At 47.1% G+C, this 24,507-nt stretch overlaps 1 protein-coding gene across 3 annotated transcripts in view; it reads right to left on the bottom strand.

Annotated features, from left to right (window-relative positions):
• Positions 1-24,507, bottom strand: part of ASH1L (ASH1 like histone lysine methyltransferase) — a 157,478-nt gene continuing 132,971 nt past the window's right edge. For all 3 annotated transcript variants that reach the window (XM_075907956.1, XM_075907957.1, XM_075907958.1), the window contains 17 exons: positions 24,251-24,397; positions 22,873-22,981; positions 22,546-22,707; positions 22,256-22,350; positions 18,697-18,854; positions 17,428-17,580; positions 16,944-16,998; positions 16,243-16,375; positions 15,571-15,819; positions 15,076-15,162; positions 14,075-14,165; positions 6,457-6,595; positions 5,974-6,146; positions 5,435-5,601; positions 4,200-4,240; positions 3,133-3,434; positions 1-2,220 (listed from right to left, as the gene is read on the bottom strand). In XM_075907956.1, the coding sequence (XP_075764071.1) occupies positions 2,129-2,220; positions 3,133-3,434; positions 4,200-4,240; positions 5,435-5,601; positions 5,974-6,146; positions 6,457-6,595; positions 14,075-14,165; positions 15,076-15,162; positions 15,571-15,819; positions 16,243-16,375; positions 16,944-16,998; positions 17,428-17,580; positions 18,697-18,854; positions 22,256-22,350; positions 22,546-22,707; positions 22,873-22,981; positions 24,251-24,397 (2,353 nt within the window). In that variant the 3' untranslated portion in view covers positions 1-2,128. The remainder of the gene's footprint in view (positions 2,221-3,132; positions 3,435-4,199; positions 4,241-5,434; positions 5,602-5,973; positions 6,147-6,456; positions 6,596-14,074; positions 14,166-15,075; positions 15,163-15,570; positions 15,820-16,242; positions 16,376-16,943; positions 16,999-17,427; positions 17,581-18,696; positions 18,855-22,255; positions 22,351-22,545; positions 22,708-22,872; positions 22,982-24,250; positions 24,398-24,507) is intronic.

Here is a 24,507-nt window from a genome sequence, read left to right as displayed (position 1 = left end):
TAGGAAAAGTTTTTCCATTTAATACTAGACTCTCTCAGGATTGAGATGCAGGCTTTTTATGCAATTACATCCAATGTTAAAATTGGTAATACATAATTTACAAAGATTAACATCAAAACAATGATCTATTTAGATATGCTTTTGTAAAAAGGAAATATATTAGCAGCATTTATTTTCAGCAATCACACAGCCTACACCCATGCAGACTAAGAGTTCATAACTATTTGCAATAATGTAGTGCTTCCTGGTCTTAAAACAGCGATCCTGGTGACACACCGGTCTTCTCATTATTATAAAATAACCAAAAAATAAAAAAAGTCATTAATTTCTACACCAGTAAGAAAAACAATTCTTTGCACTTACCTAACATTTGATTGTCTAAAAAACATTTTGTTTAGTCTTTCAACAAAAGAAAGATAAAATGACAGAGCTAGTGTCTTGCTTCTGTACGCACTTTATTTTTTAAAAAGTTTTTAGTGTTTAACACCGTTTGAGACAATGACTTCTGTTATTAACTAAATGAGACAACCCAAAATTTGGACATGCGATATTCCTACTACACGCACGAGTATTTTATACTCAGGGTTCCTGGTACTGTACAGTGCTTCTCTACAGTAAGAAAATATTCCAAACTATTTTCTTATTTCTTTTTTTAATAAAATATTTTTTTCCTCAAAGGGTTTTTTCCTTTCTTTTTTTTTCTTTTTAAATCAACACATAAAAGTTAATGGAATGAGTCATGTTCCACTAAGAGTAAAATAATAATTATAATAATAACAAGAATGTACATTAGGACAAGCTTGGTCCATTAAAAAGGAACATGTAACTACCGTATTGCTTTACATCCACGCAGCAGATATATACAACTTGGCACATTAAAAACTGGTTTCTCTTATAAGAACATCTAAAACAGGACTGTATATGCATATGTACGTCTGAAAGACAAAAAAGCAAAGCTATTTTAAAGGGGCAGTGTATGCCTACTGCCTCCTCCCTTTGCCACCACCAGGGCCTAGGCCTGAGCCCGATGACAGCTTCCCGACCCTGGTTACTGGGGAAGGGGACAAGTGGACTAGGTGATCCCCGTACAGCACTAGTTTATGGCAATCACAATTCATGCAGTGAAAAGTTAGCGCCTCGGCTGTAGCCTTTGGGAGCAATACTTTCCGAATCGCAGAGGGAGGGAGTGGTAAAATACACTGTCTCTTTAAGAGACGGACGTTTGAAGCTGTACAATTAGAACACAAGAATAGTGTTATTAGTTGATATATTCTACAGTTCACAACAAATACTCGCTCGGAATACTGCTTGACGGTTCATGTAGTGAAGGTTTCTTTTTTCTTTCCTTCTTTTAACAGATTTTAATTTGCACAACACATTGGACACACGAGAACCACAGCTTATCAAAAAAACCAACAGCAATGGTGTCGTCAGGAGTCGACTCGCTTTATAAAATGTCTCTGCAGAAAAAATGTGGAAAAGTGCACCCCCCATCGTGGGGCGCGGAACAACAAGTGCTTCCGAAACAACTCTCGCTTCGCTCTCAGCGGGCTGAGCGCTCTTCCTCTCCACCCCTCCAAGGAGCACCCGGGCACTGGCCGTTTCCCGGGGAACCTTTCAGACCTCCTGCTACAGCTCTTTCCTCTCTGAACTTGTGCAAATCTGAGGCTGCTCCTTTGGGACAGCCTTTATTTTAATCCACTGGGCCTTCCCCCCCCCCACGGACTTCATACATTGGTACGCGCCACCGGCAGGGCCAAGCGTACAATCCTAGGACAACTGGTTTGTCAGGGGAATAGTCTCGTCAGAGTAAATCAGTCCTCGTCCTTCTATTTACCCCCCTTGCCCTCCGAGTGGGGACATTAAGCAAAAATAAATTAAATCTGACCATCTTGGACAAACAACCACAGGGTTTCTCAGTACCTAACATCAATACAAGGCACGCCCAACCACACACACACTGTAAGAGCAGCGCAGGGCAGGGCAGGGCCGCTGCCTGCCCCGCACTCTAAGTGCTCACTGCATTTGTGTCTCTCCGTCTCCCCTCCTCTCCTTGGGTGGTGCACAGGCAGGAGGGGGTGTCCCCGTCAGTCTGTAGCAGCCCTGCTCCTGGACTCCGGATCCCAGTTCATTTCCTGAAGCTGCTCTCCAGGAGGGTGAGAGTTCGCCTCCGCAGTTTTCTGCCCGAGCCTTCCTCCAGCAGATACGTGACGTCGATAGCTGCAAGAGACCGCAGGGCTCTCAGTGAGGAGCGGGGACAGCCCTACTCCTTAGAGCTGCTGCTCTAGGGCTCTTCCTGCCAACACGACAGAGAAGTGTGGCCGGGGGGGGAGGGGCTGACAGACTTGCTGGGCCCCTGGGTGGGTGGGTGAGGGGGGCTCTGTGCTGCCACAAGGGATGCAAGGAGTGCACTGCACCATGGCTCCCCCGGCAGCCCTCACAGACACGCCACCCTGTGCTCCCCAGGCGAACGCCCTATCCCCTAAGCGACTCCAGAACCCACCCCACCTCCTTCCCTTCATGGCATCCCTTATCCCGCCCTCCCTTATCCCTTAAAGGGCTGGGGGCTCCGGCCGCTGCTGCAGTGGCAGCCCTGGGCACTGCCGAATTGCCAGGCCCTAGAGTAACTGCCCCCTCTGCACCCCCGCCAGCAGGCCTGAGTGCGGCTCCAGAGCTGAGCACAAAACTCCTCCGCGCTCAGTCTGGTGGAGCGGCAAGTCTCTCTCAGGCACAGGGCAAGTCTCAAGCACCGACCCAGAGCCCACTGAAGTCAGTAAAGGCCGTAAGTCGCTTCAGTGGGCTTGGCTAAAGCCCTCAGTCTCTTACGCCTCCCCATCTCCCCGCCTGGGAAACAAAGCTGATAATTAAATGGCCCTCTCACCGGCGGGAGAGAATAACCCCTCACGATAAAGCAGTGCGCAAAGTCTATCAACGCCTCTTTCATTATTAGGTCTCACTCAGCCATTCAGTGGGCACTGCAAGTACTGCAGAAGGCGACACTTGTGCAGAGCGCGCTGGCCACAAAGCACGGCCAGTAGCAGCACGTTGCTTTGCTTGCGCCTGGCCCCAGGGGCAACCCTCGAGAGGAAATCACGACGTCGGGAGGCACGGATGGGAGGGGTGCGCGCTCACCATTTTTCCCTGGGATTTTCTCTAAGAGGTTGAGCAGGATTCGATTCAGTCTCTCCCTCTGAATATGCCGCCTTTCCTCTGGAGAGCACAGCTGCCTCGTGACCGAGGTACTTTCCTCCACTTTCTTATCGTTCTCGCAGGCCTCACTCGAGACCGCCTCTCTCTCCGGCTCCTCTAGGCTGGGCATCTCATTGGAAGCTTGTTCTTGGCTTGCCAGCACATCCTCGACAAGAGGAAGAGGATCCTCTTCGTGGGTCAGGTCTTTGAGCGGGGGCTTTGAGCGGTCTGTCTTCCAGGATGATCTAGCAGGGAAAGAGGGGTTTAAAGACCATCGTTTTGGAGACATGTGACAAACAGGTCAGTTGTCAATGAGTCAGCCCCCCCAGCTGGGAAGAGCATATGCATTTTCTATGGTTTGAAGCCAGCCACACTGTAGAATCCACGAGGGGAAATCTGCAGCCAGACACAGTAATTATAAAGCATGAGAGGCTACGCCCATGGCATTAGCTCACCCTGCAAAGCTGCAAACGTTATTGCACGTTGCCTAACGTCTGCATATTAAAGACACCCCAAAACAACATTTCTCCTCCCACAACGTACAATTATTTCTTCCCAAGCACCCAGGCTCAGGATCCACTGCAAACTTTCTGGCCTGCACAAGTCCTGACTACAGTTTGGAAACTTCCCATGACACGTCTCAAGCAGCCTCCGTCCACTTGCAAGAGCGCCTAACGCCCCTCTCTTTCGGCAACTCTTTTCGGAGGAGTGCCGCTGGCTCCCTGTTTATTACTCTCTCCTCTCGTTTCCCCCCCACTCACTGTATCTGTTTATTACTCTCTCCTCTCGTTTCCCCCCCACTCACTGTATCTGTTTATTACTCTCTCCTCACGTTTCCCCCCCACTCACTGTATCTGTTCGAATGTTGAGCAAGTTGTTTTTAATGACTTGACTTTTTACAGCATCTCAAGGGCACTGACAGGGACTGGGGCGTTACCAGTATGAAAAAAAAAATCCCCCCAAATCCATCCCCTCTTTCACTAAACAACAATTCAGTAGGTAGGACTCACCTGCCTCCATTTCTCTTGTAGTTGTCTGGTACATAATGCGGCTACAACAATAATAAAGGTCACAGTTAGACAAAGGACTAAGATCTCAGCACTGGACACATGGAAAAGTCACAAATTAAATCCGATGTGGGAGGAAGAGCTGGTCTGCCGCATGCATTGGCCTTCAGTGGCCGAGGAACAGGAACTGCGACCCCTTGCGATACATACAGGGTGCAGACAGAACTACCCACTAGTCATCTCTCTACACTGCAGCTCTCTAGGGCTCCTAGGAAAGTTTCAAAACCAGTGGGCTATTTGGCTATAAAACATTCCTATTTCGAGAGCCTGACTTTCCCCGTGTGGGGGTATGGACAGAACCTCTGGATCAAATCCAAGAACTTGCTACTCCAAGGAGGAGAAACGAGCTCAGTTCTTAATGCTCTTCCAAGTCAGCTGCTTGTGAGGTTGGGGACTGAACAGCCGACAGTGCTAGGGGAGGGGTGTGTACAGGAAGCAGTAGGTACTTCCAGGGAGGGGACATCAGTGCTCGAGCCAGGGAGATGCACAGCATGCCGGGGGCTGGGAGCTCTCTCCCGGACAAGAGACGCGTCGTTTTCAGTGCCGCAGGCCAATGATATGCAATTGGATGGAGCCGAGAGAGAAACATTAAACTTTAGTCCTGGTCTGCTGAGAACTGCTGATTAGGGTTGCTGCTCAAAACAACGTTCAGCAGAACCCCGCACCTGGGACAGTAAGACACGGGATGCGCTTAAGCTGTAAGCGGCTTGGCACAGGGAGCAAATCTCTAAGTGAGCGAATGTAAGTAATGTTACTCTAACGCCCCCGGGTACCAAGCCAGCAGAGACAGGGTAACTCGCTCAGGGGATGGTTCCCTGTGACGGTCACTGACACAGGAAAACATCCTGCAACTGCTGAATTGTTGCTTGAGCTACCGTCCATGTTCTCTCCAGACAGGAATGTCCTGGTTGGAAGCAACACCGGGATTTCTGTTGGAAACCAGGGTGGTTCAGCCTGATATGTCCCATTTATTCTAAGAGCACTGGCTTGGTCTGTCTGCTCTCGTTTCTTTTCAGACTCTCTTCTGATCAATTTCCTGCCCTGCCAGAGTGTAGTATTTACATAACCCTTCTCCTAGGTTTACCAAGCTCCATGCAGAAGCAGGGAGGCAAGAGTTCTCCAAGGCTATGCCCTGTCTTATACGAAGACGCTGAAAGGTCATTAGAAAAGACACTTACTGAGAAATCTCTCTTGGGTGTGAGTTTCTTGGGGAAGTGGTCAAAGGCATACGGCTTGGTGCACACAGGGTAGCGATTCCGGTGGATTTTATAGAAGAGGTGGGCTGATTTATCAAGGCGGTAATCACAGATATACACGTCCTGCTCCTTCACACCTTTCGGCCTCCCTGCAGTTACAGGAAAAACCAAAACCCATAAAGCATTCCAGGGCAAGAACCAACAGCATACACTATGGGGTAGAGATGGAGTAAGAGCATTTACACTGAAGTCCCAAGCTACTCCTGTTCTACAGTTCAGATTCATAACGAACAGGGACATCTCTAATTCAATGTAAGAAAGAAACTTCCTTGTTCTAATCGCACTACACCCCAATCCACATGCACAATACATGAAAAACTAATGAGCAGAGAAGGAAAATGCAAGAAGGTGGGGTGGAGGACAGTTGATGTGAAGGGGAAAGAGAAGGAAGGCAGCATTCTCTCTCGCATGTGTAGAAAGACAAATCCCAATGTGTTGCCCACCGGGTAAAGCCGGCTTACCTTTACAGTAAGTGTAGAGGTCCAGCACACAGCAAGTCCCCACCACAGCCTCTAAGGGAATAATCTCATACAGCGGCACCCGGAACAGCTCATTGTGATAAAACCGGCGGGAAGGCGAGTGGTGGGTTTCGTGTGGACGGAAATAATGATGACCAAATGCAAACCGCTCCTCTCTGTTAAAGGGTGTGAGAGACAGAGAGACTGTTTCCCTCGAGCTGTGGCTTTGACGTCACTTTATGCCCTTATCCTCACCTCTCTCTGTTATTTATACTGCCCTTTGAGCACTGGTTGGAATGACAGAAAGTCCCACCAATGAGCCTTGTGTTTTCTTGTTTACCCCTTCAGCAAATACCAATAATAATTCTAGTCTGATCTCTAGACCTTTTATCATAAAAACGACCTTTTCTTTACTCTATGTACAAGTTAGTCTGTTTTTGGCAGATACCCAAAATGTCTTGAGCGCCGAGGGTGCCCTGAACATACTTCTCATTTTTCCAAAGTTTTTCAATGCGGAAGATATCCAGTTTCTCCCTGTTAATGTGGGACAGCAGCCGGTAGGACTGCCGGACAGGGTGCCCATCTGGAGTTCTTCGGCTGTCTCTCATCAGATACACGCAGTCACCTGGCAATAGGCACAAGATACACATCCTGTAAAGAACGTCTCATGTGACACAGTGGCTCAAAACCAGAGAAGCGGCTGGTTTAGTGAAAACAATAACATGACACGGCTGCCCCATATTTAACACTGAAAGAGTAAAATACAACTAATGCAGGGCCTGTGAACACAGGTCAGACTGCCTTAGCCCCTTTATGATACGTTCTGCTAGCTGAGAATGAAACATAACTTGAACTGATGCATGTCCCCAGCCAAAAGTGGCGAGAGACAGATTCACTGATTCCAAGGCCAGAAAGGACCACTGTGATCATGAAGTTTGACCTCTTGTAGCACACAAGCATAGAGCTTTCCCAAAGTGCTTCTTAGAGCAGATCTTTTAGAAAAACATCCACTTGATTTCAACATTATGAGTGAAAGAAAATCCACCATGACCGGTGGTAAACTGTTCAATGGTTTACAACCCTCCCTGTCAAAGAATTACTCCGCACACCCAGTCTGAGTTTGTCTAGCTTCAACTTCCTGCCACGGGAGCATGTTCTACCGTTTTCTGTGAGATTGAGGAGTGGAGGGTAAAAAGATTTGTTTCCCATGTAGATACTTACAGTCTGTATTCAGGTCACCCTTTAATTGTCTTTTTGTTAAGCTAAACAGATTGAACTCCTTGAATTGATCGCTTTAAAGCACACTTTCTAATCCTTTCATCACTCATTTGGCTCGTCTCTGACCCCTCTCCAATTTAGTAACATCCTTCTCGAATTGTGGGCACCAGGAGCGGACACAGCATTCCAGCTCTGGTCTCACCAATGTCAAAGACAGAGGTAGCATAACCTCTCTAGTTTTACTGGAGATTCCCCTGTTTATTCCTCCAAGGATCACATTAGCCCTTTGGGTCACAGCATTGTCCTGGGAACTCCAGTTCAGCTGATTTTCCATCATGACCCCCAAATCTTTTTCAGTCCTGCATCCATCCATCATGACTCCCAAATACTTCTACCCTGTAAGTATGGCCAACATGCTTTGTTCCTAGACGTATACACTTACAGGTAGCTGTGGTAAAACACACACTTTATCTTGCATCCAGTTCACCAAGAGATACATGATGCTGAGAATCAGCAACCTGTCCTCTTTATTATCTACCATTCCCACAATTTTTGTGTCGTCTACAAACTTGATAGTGATGATTTTATGCTTTCTATCAAGTCAATGATAAAAGCCTAGGGCCCAGAAGCAATCCCTGCAGGATCCTGCTGGAAACATACCCGCCCAATGATGGCTCCCTGTTTAAAATTACATTTTGAATTGGCTGGTTAGTAAGTTTTTAATCCACTCAGTGTGTAGCATGTTAACTTTATACTCTAGCTTTTTAATCAAAATGTTATATTGTACCGACTCAAACGTCTTACAGAAGCCTCAGTATATTATGTTAACACAATTATCTTCATCAGCTAAATGTGTAAGCTCATCAAAAGGAGATCCAAGTTAGTTTGACAGAATCTATTTTCCATATAGTCATGTTGCGTTATATTAATTACATTATCCTCTTCCAATTCTTTTTTAATTGAGTCCTATATTAGCCGCTCCATTGTCTTGCCAGGAACTGATGTCAGGCTGACAAGCGTATAATTACCTGGGTCATTTGGTTTACCCTTTTAAAGACTGATGCATTCGCTTCCAGCTAGTCTTCGGGAACTTTCCCAGTGCTTCATGGCTTATTGAAAAATCACTAACTCCTCAGCCAGCTCTGTTAAAATACTTGGATGCAAATTATCTGGACCTGCTAATTTAAAAACATCTAACTTCAGGAGCTTCTGTTTGCACTACTATCGCTGGGTGAGGTTAATGTGCTATGGTCATTGCATGATGAAACTCTATCATGTTTTTTCCTAAATACAGAACAGAACTATTTATTGAACACGTCTGCCTTTTCTTCATTATTAATGATAATTCCACCATTTCTGTCTAGTAATGGATCAATACCATTGTCAACATTCTTTTTGTTCCTACTATATTAAAAAAAAACACCTTCCTTCTTATCAACCTTAACTCTGATGGCCATAGATTTCTCCCTTTCTCCCCTGATCAATTTGCTATAATTCTGCATTTCTAATTTTCATTACGGTCAGCTTCCCCTTTCTTCATACTTACACACAACCACCTTCACCCCTTCTAAACCAGGTTGTTTTTAAACCAGTACAGCCGTCATCTTCAATCGTGGCTTATTGGGCAGATGGTAAGACGCTCTTAAATGATTCCCAATTATCAATCACGTTTTTTGATTAAAATTTTCCTCCGAGCTGATTGAGCTCATAATTGATTTTAGCTTTGTGAAATTCACCTGATTAAACCAAATACTTATCTTGTGGTGCTTTATACTGCTTGCACATTATGAAAGCAACATAGTCATGATCATGTGTACCTAAGCTACTATACATTTTTTGCTCCGTTATCAGTTCTTTTGTTAGGACCAGGCCTAATAAAGAATTCCTCCCTGTTGTGGTTCCCAATCTTTTTTTTTATACTGCAGACCAGCAACCCATTCACAAACTTTTGGAGGACCGGTAACATTTTATTTGAATATTTGCATATTCATTATGCATATAAAATGTTACTAGTTGGCCAAAAGCTGCAGCCCCCAGAGTCGCCACGAATAGCGGGCTTCAGCCCTGGCAGTTGCCATGTGCCGGGTGGCTGCCGCAGCTAAAGCCAGCTGTTCGCAGTGGCTCTGGGGGCCAGGCCTGGGGTACACCTCAGCCCCCTGAACCTCCCAATGCCAACCCTAACCCCTAGAGTCCCCCACCCCTCCACTATCCCCCAGCACCAGCCTCTGACCCCGGAGTCCTCTGCACTCAGCCCCTCCTAGTGCCAGCCTCTTGCCCTCAGAGCCCCCCAGTGCTAGCCCCCATACCAAAAACCTCAGTGCCATCCCCTCACCCCTTAGACACCCCACCACCAGAACCCTCAGTGCCAGCTTCCTGTTTCCAGAGCCCCACCGCACCCAACCCCCCAGAATCCCTCTCAGCCCCCAATATTAGCCCCAGCCCCAGAGCCCCCCAGTGCCAGCCCACACAGAATGGGAAGCGATTGTCTAGGAAGAAGTCCTTGTAGAAAGGGCTCTAGGTGTCATAGTGGACGACAAGCTAAATATGAGCCAATAGTGTGACACTGTTGCAAAAAAAGCAAACATGATTCTGGGCTGCATTAATAGGAGTCTTATGAGGAAGACACGAGAAGTCATTCTTCTGCTCTACTCTGCGCCAGTTAGGCCTCAATTGGAGGATTGTATCCAGTTCTGGGCACCACGTTTCAAGAAAGATGTGGAGAAATTGAAGAAGATCCAGAGAAGAGCAACAAAAATGATTACAAATCTAGAGAACATGAGCTGTGAGGGAAGACTGAAAGAATTGGGCTTGTTTAGTTTGGAAAAGAGAAGGCTGACAGGAGATATGATAGTTGCTTTCAGGTATTTAAAAGAGTGTTTCAAGGAGAAGGAGAAAAAATATTCTCCTTGGCCTCTGGTGATAGGACAAGAAGCAACGGGCTTCAACTGCAGCAAAGGAGGTTTAGGTTGGACATTAGGAAACAATTCCTACCTGTCAGGTTGATTAAACACTGGAATAAATTGCCCAGGGAGGTTGTGGAATCTCCATCTCTGGAGATACTGAAGAGTAGAGGTTGGAAAGACACCTGTCAGGGATGGTCTAGAACAACCTTTTTTTTTTTTTTTTTTTTAAAAGTACCCCCTTTTAAAAAAATTATAAGTACTCCTAGTACCTACAGTTTTCAGACGCGCAATTTTTTTCTACCATTGCAACACATTTGTTTAAACAACTTAACTGTAGCCGGATGGGTGATGAAATTTTTGGGTGTAAAAAGTACAAAACTAATAAAGCGCTGTAAAACAAACAAAAATGTTAGTTTTCTCCAAATTTCAGTTGTGTTGATGTATCCCCCAGCTCTCTCTCGAGTACCCCTAAGGGTACTCGTACCACTGGTTGAGAAACACTGGTCTAGATGGTGCTTGGTCCTGCCATGAGGGCAGGGGACTGGACTCGATGACCTCTCAAGGTCCCTTCCGGTTCTAGGATTCTACGCAGCTCCGGGGAAATGAATTAAAGAGGGCCAAGCAAAGGAAGGCTTCTGGAGAGTTGTGACTCTGCTCGGCATAACCCTGGGGCAGTTCCACAAGTCTCTGCTCGCTCCTCACCAGTGACAGGAAGAACCGGCAGGGGAGTGACTGTAGCCCAGAACGCACAGCAAGCAAGAATGTCAGGGAAATGAAAAGTGCCATTCAATATGCCACAGGGGTTAACATGCAACACTCAGCAAGATATTTCCATCTGCATTTGAATCCATTCACAATGAATGAAAAACTGTGACAGCTCCAAGACAAGCAGCCCTTCAGCCCAAGACAGTGGTTCTATGTGGGTTTGCCAAGCTGAACTCTTTTACATGCAGACAGAACAGGATGTCTGTTTGGAAGCCCACCCTCCATTTCTATTCTCACAGACCGATACTCGTTTGGGAAGGGGGAAAGAATAGTTTCTTCAACTAACTTCCCCCACTTCAGTTCCGAGCAGGTTCGGTCTGTGCCTTGGTTACTTCCAACACCTCACACAAGAGATGCCAAGCAACGGCTGTGTGACACAGACAGACACGGTCATCTGTGAGCAGAATCAAACCTGGAACCTCTGGAGCCTAGAGTGCAAACCTCTACTGCTGGAGCTACAAGGTGGCTGGCTGGTAGCCCAGGCTGTAGAGCGGACTCCTTGTTCTCTCTGTGAGGGGTCTTGGTGCCACCAGGGGTCACTGTACAGCACACCCAGCAGATGTGTGGGCTACAGCTGCAGTCTGAGAAGTTCCACGAAGACTTGAAAGGTCTCATGACTCCTGGGCCTTGGGACTTTTCAGTCCATTTTTAAATGAAGAAAAAAGGTTAAACAGATCATTTGTCAAATGCGTATGGATTCAAAAGGGGCTGCGAGACTCCTCCCCCAAATCTGCCCCCGGGATTCACATCGCTGCCCATCAGCAAAGGAACTGAGAGATTCTGCACGATGTCAAGAAATGCCAGACACACAAATGAGCTCTCGCCCTGCTGCTGCTGCCACTGCCCTTCCTTTAAACCCTCTGGCACACTGAGTTAAGGCTGCTCTTCAGGGACCCCCCCCTTTTCCTATTACAAGGCTGGAGAGGCAAACTCATCCCACTGAGGCTGCTGGCCAGCCAGCGAGCACTTGGAAGCAAACAGAATGTTTAAAATCTGTGACATATTTGCATGAATGAAGTTTCAGGTTTTAAAAAACAAAGAAGCAACTTCAGGTCCCTCTGCCGTCCACAGGGAGACAGAACAGCTCCAGCATCTACCTCACCTCTCAGAGCACCGAGGCAGACGCATGGCCAGATCGGTGAAGGCTCAAATGCATTACCTCAGACTTCTGGACACAGGGAAAGAGAGCCAGTGTGCAAAGCCAGAGCTTAGTCAGAAATTAGTCGATAAGGGCACCTCCACCTTTGAAGTGCAGCAACAGCCCCACGCCTGTTCAAAGGCAAAAGCGCTTCGGGGAGCACGGGGCTAGTGGGGGACTCAAGCAGTCCTCCCACTGGCCCTGTGCTCCCTGCAGCATTTCAAAGAGGCAGCACAACATGGAGCCCAGGGTCAGCGGGGGAGAAGGCTCCATGTGGCACTGCCGCTTTGAAGCACCCCCTCCTCTTTTTCCACCCCTTGCTGCCTCTTTCTGATAGAGGCAGCAAGGGAGAGAGGGGGGAATCAGAGAATACTAGGACTGGAAGGGACCTTGAGAGGTCTTCGAGTCCAGTCCCCTGCCCTCATGGCAGGACCCAGTACTGTCTAGACCATCCCCGATAGACATTTATCTAACCCACTCTTAAATATCTCCAGAGATGGAGATTCCACAACCTCCCTAGGCAATTTATTCCAGTGTTTAACCACTCTGACAGTTAGGAACTTTTTCTTAATGTCCAACCTAAACCTCCCTTGCTGCAGTTTAAGCCCATTGATTCTTGTTCTATCTACAGAGGCCAGGAAGAACAAATTTTCTCCCTCCTCTTTGTGACACCCTTTTAGATACCTGAAAACCGCTATCACGTCCCCCCTCAATCTTCTCTTTTCCAAACTAAACAAGCCCAATTCTTTCAGTCTTCCTTCATAGGTCATGTTCTCCAGATCTTTAATTATTCTTGTTCTTCTCTGGACCTTCTCCAATTTCTCCACATCTTTCTTGATATGTGGCGCCCAGAACTGGACACAATACGCCAACTGAGGCCTAATCAGTGCAGAGTAGAGCGGAAAATGACTTCTCATGTCTTGCTTACACACACACCTGTTAATGCATCCTAGAATTATGTTGGCTTTTTTTTGCAACAGTGTCACACTGTTGACTCATATTCAGCTTGTGGTCCACTATAACCCCTAGATCCCTTTCTGCCGTACTCCTTCCTAGACAGTCGCTTCCCATTCTGTATGTGTGAAACTGATTGTTCCTTCCTAAGTGGAGCACTTTGCATTTGTCCTTATTAAACTTCATCCTGTTTACCTCAGACCTTTTCTCCAATTGTCCAAGCAACCAGTCGACTTACGTGTCGACTATCCAATAAGCATTTGCTCATCGGATAGTCGACTAGTTGTTCACATCCCTACTCTGTGTATCTTGACAAAAACTATTTGAAACAGAAACTAGAAGAGAAGGAACAAACCTAGAACCAAATATCCCCCAATCAACAACCTAATGACAGAAACCAAAACAAAGAGGAAAACAAATCTTTTTGGTGTGGCCAAGGTGGCTGCTGCAGAGGGATTCTAAGGAAGGTGGAGGACCTGACCATGGTGGGACAGAGAAGGCACTGTGCTCCGGGTCTCCTCAGTTAACTCTCCCCTTTCCTGAAAAATCTCCCATCCCCACACTCTCTAATAAACATACCAACGGGTTTAACTCATTCTTGCTCAGTTCTCTTCCTACTGAATGTACCCCTGTCTAACCTTGTCTGTGTCTGGGGGATGAAATTAAGAAAAGAAAGATTCAGGTTCGATCTCAGGAAAGGTCTCCCGACACAGATCTCTGAGAACTGACTGCTACAGGGAATGGGACTTAGAAACAATGACTAGACGGATACACTGTGAGGGGTGGAGGATAACCTAACAGGTCTTTCCCATGTCCAGCTTGTATGGTCCTATGCTCTATTCAGCTTGGTCCCAACGTGTGGCTGAAGCTCACGATTCCTTCTTTGGTTTGCTTTCCTCTTTACTCCCAGCCGCTCTGTCAGCCTTCTCTTTGGCCAATAGGAAGCACCTGCCTTTGCTAAAGAAGCATACTGCCTACCCATCGATCAGTCTGTATCATCTCAGCCGCCTCCCACGTGTCACCTCCAGAACAGCCAAGAGCACAATTCCATTCTCCTATGAGAGGTGCCCGTGTCTGAATCCAGGTCAAACTGGCAATTGCAGCAGTCACCCGAGTGTGCACACACCTTGGCGTAGCAGCAGGTCATCCCGTAGCAGACAGATGAAATACACGCAGCCAGGCTGGGCATAGTGGGGACGAGGAATCATGGGGACCTCCTGGCAAAAGAAAGAAATGAACCGGTGAGTTGGGCTGACCCGTTACAATCTGTGCAGCACTGGGGCAGATGCCAACTGCATTTGCTGCCCTTCTGGAAATGCTCAGTAGGGCTGGACACAGCACAGGAATTTATATGCAACAGAGCTAACGAGGACTCAAGGAGTCAAGAGGACTCAAAGAAAGCTGGAGTGGCCCAGGGGCATCTTTCCTGAATGTCTGAGCTGTCAGAACCTCTGGGCTTCCCAATTCTATCCTGTCCTAACCAGACTTGTCTGCCTTAGAAAAAGGGGAAGCTTTTCTGCGTAGTGTCTCTTTTCTTGGGGTAGGAGATGTAGGATTCTGGCTACAGGGCATCGCTGCGATAAAGTCGCCCCGGTATACATCCATTCCACACTAGTCATTGACGCTTGTAGGCACGTATGTGTTGTAAGTCCTCCCATTCTCTGCTCTTAAGTCATGCAAAAAAACCCACAACCAACCAACCAAAACAAGCCAACCCCGAAACAATCTGCACAAATGGAAGTCAGCTGTGGGGAAAAAAATGCCCCCTGCTTTAAGTTGTTTCGCTTTAAGTCCAAGTGTTTTGGAACATATCTTGGACTTACAGCGAGGACAGCCTGTACTAACCCTACGGCCAACCTGGTTATTGTTGAAGCGGATAAAACCTGGCATGGGATGCCTCAGGAGCTTGCTTTCTGCCTTTGCTAGCTCAAGAGAGAGAGCGAGCTGTGAACTGATGCCACACTATGTGCAGGCAGCAGGAGTTCATTCTTTATTCACTCCATAGAGTAGTTACCCTCTGCATAAGTGGCACATACAATAACATAAGTGCAAGATGTATTACAGAAACAAAAGACAGGACAGTTTGTAATTGCTACAGCAGAGCAAGAGCGACTGAAAATACTTTACCCTGTCCACGGATCGTGGGTCACATTGTTCACACAAGTAGTGTTCAACATCGGCGTTTACACCCAGGCAATCACAATGCTGCCAGACCTACAAAGAAACCCTGGTTAGGAAGACCTAGGTTAACAACAGTAAACAATACATCTCCTTACGAAAGAGACTGAAAGAGAAAAAGAACAAGCAACCTAAAGGAAATGCAGGGTTTCCAATGCAATGTTTCACATATTGCCAGATGAAAGACGACAAGATCTGGATGCAGTTGGCTTTTATTCATCATTGCTGGAGTTTTTTCTTCTCTACAGAAAGGCATTGCTGGTTGTTAGCATCAAGGGAGTTAGCACCTATCCCTAGTCGTGTTATTTGCGTTTCCTGTGTGGAAACAACGGTTCTAATTTCTCTGTGGAGAAGAAGGGGAGATCTAGCTGCATGGAAGCTCTGGGCAGAGGAACTATTCACCACAGGGAAGTTGGGCACCTCCTAACCCTTGTTTCCCCTCACCATGCACTTGTCACACTGGATCATAAGTCCTTCGTCTTTGTAAAGGCCACAGATGCAGCGGATTACATCCTCGTCTTTCTCATGTCCATTCTCCTTCTCGCAGATGGACGTCTCACTGCTGTCAGCTTCGCTGGCTGTCTCCCCCACAATCTCATCGATCTGAGCAGAAGCCTCATGGCGTGCATTGTAATATGCCTTCCGGAGCCGGCATACGTCACGCCCAGTCGGAGACTTCCGGCCATAGTATTTCTGAATACAAACAAAAGCAGCAACTCACTCTTCTAAACACTCCCTACCTTGGGCACATTCAGCCACACTGCCCCCCTCTGTGTGCATCCTTTGCTGGCCGCATGGACCTCTGGGGTAGGTGTATTCACTCTGCCCACTGCCATATGTTTATGGGTCAGATGTCCCTGTCCTGCCAGCTCTTATCGTTGGGGCCTGCCCCACGTCTTAGTGGCAGGTGCATGTGCCCTGAAGCACAATTTAATTCCTGGAAACCTGCTCACGATTCACAAGCCTTTACTTTGTCGGTACCAATGCAGCAGGCTGACCAGTGACACTCATTTGGCTTCTCGGAAGAGAATTCTCTGAATCTCTCTCTGCAAGAGCCTGTTGCCAGGACCATGAATTCAGGCCACCCCTATGCTGCCTGTGCCTTGGCAGCCTCACCTCAGCGTTCCGGAAGACCTTCAGCATGTCCCCATCAAAAGCTTCCACAGTTTTATAATACCCAGTCAAGATCTGCTTCTCGATGGTGGCCAAGTCCAAGGGGTCAGCGATCTTCTCATAGTAATCTGCATTTCTGAAACAGGAAGGGATCTTTAGGGGCACTTTCACCAACACCGTAAAGATGCACAAGCCTGTTGTGACGTAGTGGGTGTGCTGTCTACTTTGTAACCTTGTGTTTCTGCCTGTCTGTATTGTGTTGTGTGTGATTCCCAATGACTCACTTCAAGCGTGTATTGGCCGTAGACACCTGAGGGCCAACCTGAGAAGATGACAACTCTGTTCTCAGAGAAAGAAACAAAGGGATATAGGTAGGTCTGCCTGGGGGCCGAGGGAGCACGTGCTGGGAGTGTGAGTTAGTCTCAGCTGGGTAGGATGAGGAAAGGAGACTGGGTACCAGGAAAGGGGTTTCAGGGCCCGTGAGCCCTTCCCCCCGAGAGGAATAAGGCATCTGTTCTCTGTGTCTGTGCTAACATCGCTCCCTGCTACGCTGTGTCCTTGAGAGCCAATAAAACCTTCTACTCTACGGGCTGGCCAAGAGTCACATTGGGCTGTGGATGGGGGTGCAGGGTCAGGGGCTCCCCGACACCCCATCACACCTGTTCTAATACAATTACAGGCTGGTCTGAGACGCAAGGACTTACTTTTTCTTTGGAGGGAGGTTCAGCAGCGGAGCTGCGAGAGCCTGCCTGGAAGAGTCTGTAAAGGAAGCACAGAGTTGAACAGTGCTGGGTCGCGTCAGAGTGAACAAAGAGGTGTCATCAGGGAACTCAGAAGCCCCCTTTTCACCCTCAGACACAGGGAACAGGAATTGTTGGGTATCGTGAGGAACCCACGTGCAGCTCTTCACACGTACAGCACTGGAGATCAGTTCACAATGCAGCAAATTCTTGTACACTCAATCACAGAAGTGAACCTAAGCAAAATAACTTTTGTAGGGCAGTTTGTTTTGTGGCGGCAGGAAGAGAGACTGTGGGAACTGGAGAGTGGAAGTGGGATAAGAGGCAATGGGGAGGGGTTGTTTGAAGAGCTGAAGGCTTTAATATTTATGCTCCGAAGACCCTCATGCCCATGTTCTGAGGGGTGAGAGGGTCTCAGTGAAGGCTGGTAGCACAATTCCTGTGTCACCTTTGTAGGAGATGATACTGTCACAGATCTCCTTGAAGATTTGGGCCAGGCGTGCAGTACGAGCCACTTCAATGTTCTCTTCAGCTGCAGCCAAGCGCCGTGTTCGCACGGAGCGCGAGGTCTGGAGGGCTGAGAACTGGGTCATGAAGACATCTGAAAGAGGGGATGAAGAACAACCTTTATCTATAGAAGTTCTACCTCAAAAGGAACGAACATCCTCTTCTCAAAGTGAATACTGAAGGTGACACCGGATGGTGGCGCCTCTCCTGCACCAAGCTCAGAAGCATATTCCTTGTTAGCACAGACACTGGTTTGGGATACAATAAAAAGTAAAGGGTCAGATTCACTGGTATGCTCTGGTTGCTTTGGGCTGCGTTAGCCAGGTAAGCTGGATTTATGGCCACACCGTGTTGCTAAAAGCGCAATAAAGGAATCAGTCACTAGGAATGTGAACTAAAGCATGTGGGCCCCAATTTGTCACTTTGCTCCAGAGGGGAGCCAAATGCTGGAATGGAGTTGCATGGGGGCAACCGAGGATACTTCTGAACGGAGCAGGATTTGGGACTTTCCTTAGGCAGCCACATGCCCCACCTCCATACTGCTGACACGCCAGAAAACGTCGTTTCCCAAAAGCCGAAGCTCAGAGACGCTCACTGTTATGAGGATAACAGGAACTCTCAAAGGCAGTGTGGATTGCTTGCAGCTCTTCTCTCAGGCAGGACCAATCCTGCCCTGCATTATTTATGCTCTTGTGCCAATCCCCCAAAATGGCTACATCAGGTTTCTCCTTCTCTGAAAACAATCGACTGGGGGAGAAGGGACAGGAACTCCAATGAATAACAGTATTTCCAGGGGGAGCTGTAAGCTCTTGGGATCCACTGAGGAACACAGGAATCTCAGTCATTTCATTATTGTACATTATGGGGTTTTACCCTTTTCTCTGAAGCATCTAGCATTGGCCGCTGTCAGAGCTATCTGATCCAGTCCCTGGCTCTGATAGTGGCCAATGCTAGAAGCTTCAGAGAAAAGTGCAAAACCCCATACTGTACAATAATGAAATGACTGCAGAGGGAGTATTTTCCTCCTTCAGAGTGACAGTGAAAACAAATCTGTACAGAAACAACATGATCAGAATTTGAAAAGCTCTCCGGACATAGCAGCCCCTCTCTACTTGATCTGAGAACTGCACTGAATTGCCCACGGCTGAACGCTTTCACACCATCTCCCCCAGAAGACAGAGGTAGTAGCAAGAGATTGTGCAGGCCTCACCAGATTTGATGTTGCCGTCGTCACGGCACATTCCATTCCAGCGGTTATATAATGATGCCGAGTGGATGTTGTCGCTGACATGTTTCACTTCCTCTTGCTTTTGCCGAATCTTCTCCCAGTTCCGTACCAGAAAAACGTGATGTTTTAGCACAAAATTCCTACAAAAAATTTTAAACACATTTGCAATAACCTGTCTTCGTGCTGGCTATGGGAAGCAGAAGAAAGAAGGCAACAACCCAGATATTCCCTGATCTATTTGGAAGTACCATGGGGATACCACATGCTATTTATGAATGGTGCTGCAGACCGGAATGCCATTTGGAAGTAGTGATGGAAGCCTTTGTTCCTAATGGGTTCATCAGTCTAAGACTCATTTTCTTGGTGGCTTTTGACATGGCTGATTATGTGGTACTGTAATGGTGATCATGTGGTGATGGTGTGTCTGGATGCACCAGCTCCAAAACTAGAGGTAAAACAATGTCTCTGATTCTACTCAAGACTTCCCTTTATGTATCCAAAGATCACATTAGATCTTTTGGCCACAGCATTGCATTGAGAGCTCTTGTTCAGCTGATAAGCCCTAAGTCTTTTTCAGAGTTACTGTTAGAGTCCCCCATCCTCAAAGTATGGGCTACACACTCTTTGTTCCTAGATATATGCACCTGTATTTAGCCATATTTGCACCCACTGACCAAGTGATTTAGATTGCCCTGGATCAGTGTCCTGTTCTCTTCATTATTTAGCACTGCCCCAATTTTTTGCAAATTTATCAGCGATGACTACATTTTTCCCCCCAGGTCATTACAAAATATTAAATGCCATAGGACCAAGACCCAACACCTGCAGGACCCCACTACAAACACATCCAATTCAATTACTGCCCCCATTTACATTTTAAGATCTACCTATTAGCTGGTTTTTAATCTATTTAATGTGTGACACATTAATTTTATAGCTTTCTCTTTTTTTAATCAAAATGTCATGTGGTACCAAGTTAAATGCCTTACCAAAGTCTAAGTCTATTACATCAACCCTATTATATTTATCAACCTAACATGCAATCTCATAAAAAAGGTATAAGGTTAGTTTGATAGGATCTATTTTCCATAAACATGAGGTGACTGACATAAATTATATTAACCACCTTTAATTCTTTATTAATTGAGTCCTACATCAGTTACTCCATAATCTTGCCTTGTGAACCCTGATGGCTTGGCCTCTCTTGGAGGAACTACCTTAAAGACAGGCTTCTAGCTTCTGGGTGGGGCATATCATATGAGGTAGGGCGCTTTTCCTTTGCGAGCGTCACTCACGATAGGGCATCTCTGGAAGTTGTGAAGTATGTTTCATTATTTTCAGGCACCTTCCTTCCATGAAAAGGGCGCTTTGATTTTCAGTAGCGCAATTTGTCGAGGCTGTGCCCTTTGACAACTTTACCAAAGAACCACCTAGATTCTCAGCAAGGGGCCAGTTTTCCTTTCTTCTTAGCAGGGACAACTGCTTTGTTGTGACTTGCAGCTGCAGTAGACTGCGATCACATAATCCCTGCCACCCTGTTATTTATGCTGTCTTCCTGAGAAAGTGGTTGAGTTTAAGGTGGTCCTGATGGTCAGTGGAGGGGGTTAAAGAGAGGATGTGGGCAAACTGCAAGGGACTGGGGCATAGGCACAGAGGTCACAGCTGGGCTGGGATCCCACATCAGGGACATGAGCAAGGGTCGGAGAAATCACCAAGCTCAGTTCAGTAAGCGAGAGTCAGGATCAAAGTCAGGCTTGGCTCAGAGACCAGAGATAGTGCAGGCTGAAGTCACGGTCAAAGTCAGGCTGGAGTCAGAGTCTGGAGATCAGAGGCAGTACCAAGTTGGAGTCAGGATGCAAGGATCAGAGACCGGAGATTAGGGGTATGAATGGGTGATGCTTACTAGGTAACGGTTAACCAGTGCCCCCACCCATGGCAGGCTGCAGGCAAAGGGCTGCCCCAGTGCATGCCAGGAGCTTGCAGTTGCAGCCCCAGCCTCAGTGGTGGGGTCCGGAGATTGCAGCCAGCTGCCCCCACATAGGGCTGGGCATGGGAGCCCCACAGACTGGGGAGCTGCACCAGCTGGGCTGGAATGGTCCCCCACCCAGGATCCCGCTTAGTCGGTTAACTGGTTAAACGTTAGCGTAACCTACCAGTTAACTGATTAATTGGGATTTTACATCTCCACCAGAGCTCAAAAGCTGAGGTAAAGTCTGGAACTGCAGCTGGGCTAAAGCCTGTGTGAAAGCTCCCTGGGGGCAGCCTCCAGAGTTAAATAAGGAACTTGGCAGAGGGCTGTAGGATACGGTTACTCTGGGTCCCTTGGGCAGTACTTTCCGCAGCACCCTCACTCCACAGTGCTCCCTTGCCATGGCTCTACATGGCCCCCTGGTGGCCCTGTGAATGTCACGCGTCCAAGGTTCTCCTCCATGGACCGGGACATTCTCACCCTGATGGTCAGCTGTGCCCGGACAGCTCCTGCACTCTACCTTGCAGAGGTGGGTAGGGCTATGGTGTGGCACGTGATCTCCTGGCACATCTCTCCCTGCTTTCATAATATGCTTCACAAAACCCTGACACATTCTCTCTACCAATTTTCCTTTCTAAAGAGGTCTTAAGCGCAGCCGCCCAAACTTCTGCCTGCCCTGTTCTACTCATTGCCAGCCATGCTAATACAATGAATTTTGTGAGCTGCACAAGAACCACCTGTGCATAGCTGGCTTCACTCAAACCAGCCTTCCATGGCTCTGCTTGGTTAAGAGCAGATTCCCTGCCAGAACAGCAGCATAATTTGATTTTCAGCAGAAAATTTGCAGAGGCTGTGCACGTACCAGTATGTGCCCGCTGGCAACTTTACCAAAGAAACACCTGGATTCCCAGCAAGTGCTCATTCTTTTCCTTTCTGCTTACTAGGGACAACTGCTTTGCTGTGACTTAAAGCTGATGCAGACTGCACAAGAGGATTAAGAGTTGAGGCAGTTTACACTGGGCTCTCACAGGTGTGCCTGACTCCAGGAGCCGCACACCAACCCAGCGCAGGTGTGCCTGACTCCAGAAGCCGCACACCAACCCAGCGCAGGTGTGCCTGACTCCAGGAGCCGCACACCAACCCAGCGCAGGTGTGCCTGACTCCAGGAGCCGCACACCAACCCAGCGCAGGTGTGCCTGACTCCAGGAGCCGCACACCAACCCAGAGCAGGTGTGCCTGACTCCAGGAGCCGCACACCAACACAGCGCAGGAGCACAGGGAACACTGATGCAGAGTGTGGATTGTCCACCTCTCTAGTAAGGACCCACCTGGACACAGCGATTGGAAAGGCTGTGCTAATACTAATGCCACAATTTCAGATGGAGGACAACAGATTCTGTCCGATCCACAACAGATCCTAATACTTAGCAATGAGCTTAACACAGGCCCCACTGTCCCTCCTCCTTCAACTGGACATTTGGTGATGCCTTATTTTATGGAGAAAAGGTTAATTTGATTTTATACCAACTCTGCGCGCCAGGCCAAAAAGCACCAATGGAAACCCTTCCTTACCTCTCTCTATTGGACATGGGTTTCATTTGAAGTTGTGGGGTCAGCCTGGTTGGTGTATTCACACTTTCATTAGGCTCCTCTGGTATGTGGCCCCTCTGTAAAATAATTAATTCTGGTGATAGAAACCAAGGACAGATGGTAAGGCAGCTCATTTGAGCAACAATCTCGGAACATAATTTCTTTAGTTTCCTATGCACGTACGTAACAAATACGCTTCACCTTGATCTGGCTGAAACAGACAGCCTCCCCAGTAACCTGTCCACGTGAGAAGAGCTGGCTTTAGTACCTACCCCTTTCTTTAGTTTGTGCTTTGACTTTCTCTTCTCTTTCGATCGTCCAGGCCTTCTGTTTGTGGTGACAGGCTGGGAGGTTTTGCCTGAGAGTCCGTTCATTCGCTGACTCTTACCCCCAATTATTCCTCTGCACTTGTCAAACCCACACTTGCAGAGTTGCTTTGAAGAAAAGAGAATCATCATTTTAATAAAATCGCAACAATGGGAAAATCTGTCAATAAAAGCCAAATCCCAGCACAGTCTTGCCATGTTAATAACCCCTAATCTGCACAGATCTGTTCATCTCTTGTGAGACTTGGGTAAGTTTCGTAAGGTGAGCCTCACCTGTTTTTCAACATTAAATGAGTGAAAATTGTAGTCGTACGTCAGTTCAGTACCAGCAGGCATGTCCTTAAGGGCATACAGCCCGATCCGGTAGACACCATTAACAGACCTGTAGAGAAAACAGAATGAAAATGGCCTGGTTTTTATCCTCTCACAGGGCAGCAATGCCTGGCAGTGGTAGCCAAAGGAAGTGGGGATTAGGCTCATTCACATAGTGCAACTATTCAGAGGTGGGAAATGGCATTTTCCCTGGGTCCTGAACCAAACATCCTGCCCAATGTGTTTACCGCTCTCTCCTGCCTATCCCGCTCCTGACAAAGCCCTCCGAGGAAAATTAAATGTCTCCTTCACTTATACAGAGCAGGAAATTGTGACTTCAAAAGCAACAGGAGGCACAAATCACATTAGGCACCACACTTTGAGGAACTATCCCTAAGCACCAAAATTCATTTCTTTTCAGCGCGTCATTCTGAATTAGCAACTCACACTTAGCCCCACATTATCACTGAATAGATCTATTCAGTCTAGTACTTTCCATAATTATTTGACTTACATTTTTGGGTTGATTTTTCATGTTCATAGAAAGGAAAAGCTAATTAGCACTGAGTAAAGCTGCACTAGGTACAGACAAGCATGGCAAATTTCCACACATTGCTATCCTTATTACAAATCCTATTATGCTCCCGGAACACTCCAGTGTAAAGTCACCAATGTTCCCTCTAATCTTTTCCATCCATGTGCAGAATAATATTTTATGAGGCACGTGTGAATGTGCAGCACCAACAGAAACACAAAATCTAGCTGGGGGCGTTCTGCTAATTGGCTGGGCAGCATCTGAATCTCTCCTGAGCGGCTGCACAAATGAATGGTTTACATGGAATGCTGAAAGTCGTACCCCCAAATCTTTGCTAGTACACTCAATCCCTACCAGCTGTATTTCTTACTATCCTAACACTAGGGTCTTTTCTACAGAGAGAACACCACAGCTAGTGGTAAATTCTGATTATTTCACTATTATCCTAACTCTCAAATACATTTGAACTGTCAGAGGGGAAGAACATACAGATTATTTTATTGCATCATCTATGATTAATGATTTATAACATTGTAGCAATATGATATAAATAATGTAGGAGCATCCACACCAGAACAGACCATTTAGATCTGTGAAGGATAGCAGCCTGTCTCAGATGTGATATTTACCTGACAGCAATATAGTACAAGTCTTACATAATACAAAACACTTAACCAATATTCTGATGTCGTTTCAATCTCTGCCTAAAGCATCTCTTCCTTATTTCAAGACCAGCTTCTCTAAGATGCTCCTCCTACCTACATTTCAGCCATGGGTACAGCCAGTACACTATTGGTTTCTTACCACTTCTGCATCTCACAGTTAGGGTTACAGCTGTGGTTGATAAATCGAGCCTCATTGCCCATGCGATAGCTGTCAATCACCATGCCACTGTCCAAGTTCAGGCAATAATGATCACTGTGATTATGGTACTGTTCAATCATCCGGTTCCTGGAAAGCAACACAGGAAAGTCTTTGTGATTCCAATTGTTCATGCAACGCAGACACATAGCTGCTATGGAACTAAAGCTTGCAGGAACTCGGAGAGGTGGCTTTCCAGA

This window comes from Pelodiscus sinensis, chromosome 24, assembly GCF_049634645.1.
Source record: "Pelodiscus sinensis isolate JC-2024 chromosome 24, ASM4963464v1, whole genome shotgun sequence".
Classification (NCBI taxonomy): Eukaryota; Metazoa; Chordata; order Testudines; family Trionychidae; genus Pelodiscus; species Pelodiscus sinensis.
Note: the sequence above shows the minus strand (reverse complement) of the source record. Positions and strands in the feature narration are given on the sequence as shown.